This window comes from Helianthus annuus, chromosome 9 (genome assembly GCF_002127325.2).
Source record: "Helianthus annuus cultivar XRQ/B chromosome 9, HanXRQr2.0-SUNRISE, whole genome shotgun sequence".
NCBI classification, from domain to species: Eukaryota; Viridiplantae; Streptophyta; class Magnoliopsida; order Asterales; family Asteraceae; genus Helianthus; species Helianthus annuus.
Window position 1 is genome coordinate 51962766 of NC_035441.2, and position 3743 is coordinate 51966508.

At 29.4% G+C, this 3743-nt stretch overlaps 1 protein-coding gene across 1 annotated transcript; it reads left to right on the plus strand.

The window, feature by feature from the left end:
- Positions 1 to 2301: 2301 nt before the first annotated feature.
- Positions 2302 to 3366, plus strand: LOC110875654 (putative F-box protein At1g32420). Its single transcript, XM_022123854.1, has one exon. It carries the CDS (start codon positions 2302 to 2304, stop codon positions 3364 to 3366), a length of 1065 nt encoding a protein of 354 aa, XP_021979546.1.
- Positions 3367 to 3743: the final 377 nt, after the last annotated feature.

Below are 3743 nucleotides of genomic sequence, written 5' to 3' on the forward strand. Positions count from 1 at the left end.
ATTACAATGGTTGTAACCACTGCAAATCACGTGTCGAGGATAGATTTGTAACTAAAGAAGGCGACGATGGTTCATGTGATGCAGCTGAAACAAAGGCTTTGGTGTGTACCAACAATGAATGTCAAGGAGTGGACATATTTGCAATTCCGCGGTTTGATATTATTTTTTAATTCCGTATACAATTGTAAATTTAACTTATTTTTTTACCTAATATTAACATTCTCATATTTTTTTAATTTCAATACAATAGTTACAAGATACCTATCAGGGTCCAAGATTCATCTGGAACAGTTTCATTAACCCTGTTTGATTATGAAGCTGTAAAAATTTTTAAGAAATCCGCCAAAGACTTACTTGCTATTCAAGATCAGGTAATCATAATATTTAACCCCGTTATTATTTTGTGTAGTCTTACGAATTTAATATTTATTTTTATTAATTACAAGGTTGTTAATTCCGGTGAGATCCCCAATCCCTATCCTGAGGTATTTGACACATTGGTTGGAAAGAAATATGCCTTTGTCATAAATGTTAGCAACTACAACATTGAATATCAAGTTGAGAATTATGGCATTGCAATGGCAACGAACGATGATGACATCATTGCTGCTCTCTACTCCAAATTCAATATTAACCAGGTATAATTCTTAATTATTATATTAGTATTGTTTCATATTTCTTTCATTTTCATTGTACATAAATATAAGCAGTTGTATTTCAATTTATTGTTTCTTTTATTCTTACAGTCTGAATCGTATGGTGTTCCGTTGTCCGCCAGTGTGTCTAATGCCTGTGAGGTTACTAAGGTAATATAATAAATTATTATTTTATTTAATTTGTTTGTAATATTTATATTTAATTTTTGTTTATATTAGGATGACGTGTCAATTACCGGTGATAATGTTACGCCTATTTCCAATGGACCTGGGACCAGCAAGAAGGTGTCTTCCGTTGAAGTAAAACGTAATCTTGGTGAAGTTTATGAAGTAGATGATGAATTACGTTGTTCTTCTACAAAGCGCCGCATGAGTGATGAAATCGTTGAAGATGAAGTTGTTGATCATTCGAAGACATTGATTCCGAAGGTTGAGAAATAATTTACCGCATTTGATAAACAATTTCAGTATTTGGTTTGATTATGGTTTTTGGTTTGGACACATGGTTTTGTCTTTGTTATGGATTTTTTGTTGGTGGTAGTTTTTTTTTGGGATAATCCGTGAATTTTTAATTTAATAAACAATTTTACTGTTTCCCTTGATTGTGCTAATTTGTTTCAAAACATGAATGAATTATTCACTGCACTTAACTCCCTTCAAATTTACATACTTAAGTAAATTATGGAAATTTTGTGCTTTTTATGGTATGTTTTGGTATTGTTCATGCAATGCCATAAACTATAAACTTTAAAGAAATTCAATGGTGATTACAAAACGTAAGAATTATTCACGGCCCATATTTCCCTTGAAATTTAGATACGTAAGAATTGTTCACATGTTATTTAATGTTTAAAATTGGTATTGTTAATTACATAAATTGAGAAAAAAAAAAGTTTAAAAAATATGTAAACTATAAATGATTTTTAAATAAAGTTGAAAATGTGTAAATAAATGTTTTCAAAAACGTGATTACAAAACCTACCATAATCTTTATTTGAAAAAATTAACAACCTTATTAACAAAAACATTTTATTATTATTATTATGCTATTTAACGTTTACAAGTACTTGGTTGTCTATTTAATGATGATATTCTAACTGAAATTAGTCAAACGGTTTTTTTAACTATTTTTGTTAAGTCATCAATTATGGACAAGTTAACTTATCAATATTTCCTAAAATATTTTTTAGGAAATATTTTATATGTTTTTTTTATGTATTTCCTATATCGTAAATGACTCAAATTTAAATTGAATTACATGTATGGTCCATTTATATAATTTTGGACACAATATTTTCATTCATTATCGAATTAAATATTTTATATCTTATATAGTAGTTTCTTAAAATAAGTTATCATCATTGATTATAAATTTTACCTTCAATTGCAATGATAATTACACAATTTTTTTGTTGGTCAGAGCCTTGTGTGTGTTGAGATAAAAGGTAATTATCACTAACACAAATTATGTATTTGTTGAATTATCTTTCATTAGGAATGTGTTTTTAATTTTCCATTCATGTTCGTATGATTCAATTTTGGATTATTTTATGTTATGTTTATCATTCATACAACTTTGTGGCCAACTTCTGAAAATTGCAGTACATGATTCTCATCCAACGTTTCTTATGAATTTTTTTGTAGTATGGAACGTCTTCAGTTTGAAATGTTTGCCAATGAAATCTTGTCAAGGCTACCAACAAAGTGTGTTGCTCGATTAAGATGTGTTTCTAAACAATGGCGTTACGAATTGTCATCACATTTGTTTGCCAGTATACACTATCGCCGTATGGCTAATAACCTTTATCATAAGGTTATCATGTTGACCAAGACATCCATTGATAATCATAACTTGATTGGAGGAAAGTTAGAAATTTCTTCAAGGAAGATTATTTCCTTCCCCGTTGACACCCATCTTTCCAATCTAATTATTCTTGCTTCTCAGTATGGTATTATACTGATGTGCATTCAGTGGCGTCCGAACGAATTGATTCTTTGGAATCCAACAACTAACCAATTTTTCAATTTGTGTGATAAGAAACCTAAAAATTTTTTTGATTTAAGGGAAGATGCAGTTGGGATTTATATGGATTCATCTAACGATCTAAAAATATTACTTCTGCAACGTCGTAAGGATGATGTTATACCGCGTGTGTATTCTCGGAAGACAAGTGAATGGAAAACTTTAACTTTCTTGAAAGGAGCGGATTACGGTTCAAGTTTATATTGGTGGTCTTCCGGAACTTTATGCAATAATGTTTTATATTTTCCATCTCCACACTATTGGACGCCTGCTAAAAGTTATACCGTTGCTTTTGATGTTGAATCTGAAACTTTCTCGAAGGTTTCCATACCCCAACATACTGGTGTTGTTGGTCGCCAAAACAGGTTTCTTACAATCCGCAACATACTTCATATGTTTATTGTTGTAGAGACCCCTGAAACAATTCTGAAGCTATATAAATTTGAAGATGAACTATGGTCAGAAGTGTCGTCTTTTTCTAACGTAAAGTTATTTTACTCATTTGATTCATGGCGTAACAAAGTAGCTGAGAACAAAGGTGACACTTGGTCTGTTCAGTTCGATCGGTGTGGTATTTTTGACATTCAATTAGGTCTGAAAGATGTTCAATACTTTCATGACGCTGAGAACTTTAAAGGACTAAATAATGTAGCAGCGTATGAAGAAACCGTTATCTCACCTATCTAGAATTTATAAGTTGATGTTAGTGATATTATTTTCATTATATATCGATATTAACACTTTATTAAAGTTTCGTATCTCCAATTTCCAAATCTTTATAAAATAAAAGAATCAAATTTTTAGTCATATGATATTTTGTAATTTATTGTTATTATTTGTATCTATTTGTTCATTTTCGTTGGTATTATGCATTCTTTTTTACCAAATTACATCCAAGAAAAGACACAAGTGATAATTATAAAATAGTATATGTTGACAATTTATTTCACTTATAATTACATATTATGGTATGATCTTCATAAATAATTTAGGTTATAAGTAATTAATTATTACTTTAGTTCTGTTATATTTGAAGTTAAATATTTTAAAAATTTAATATTTCG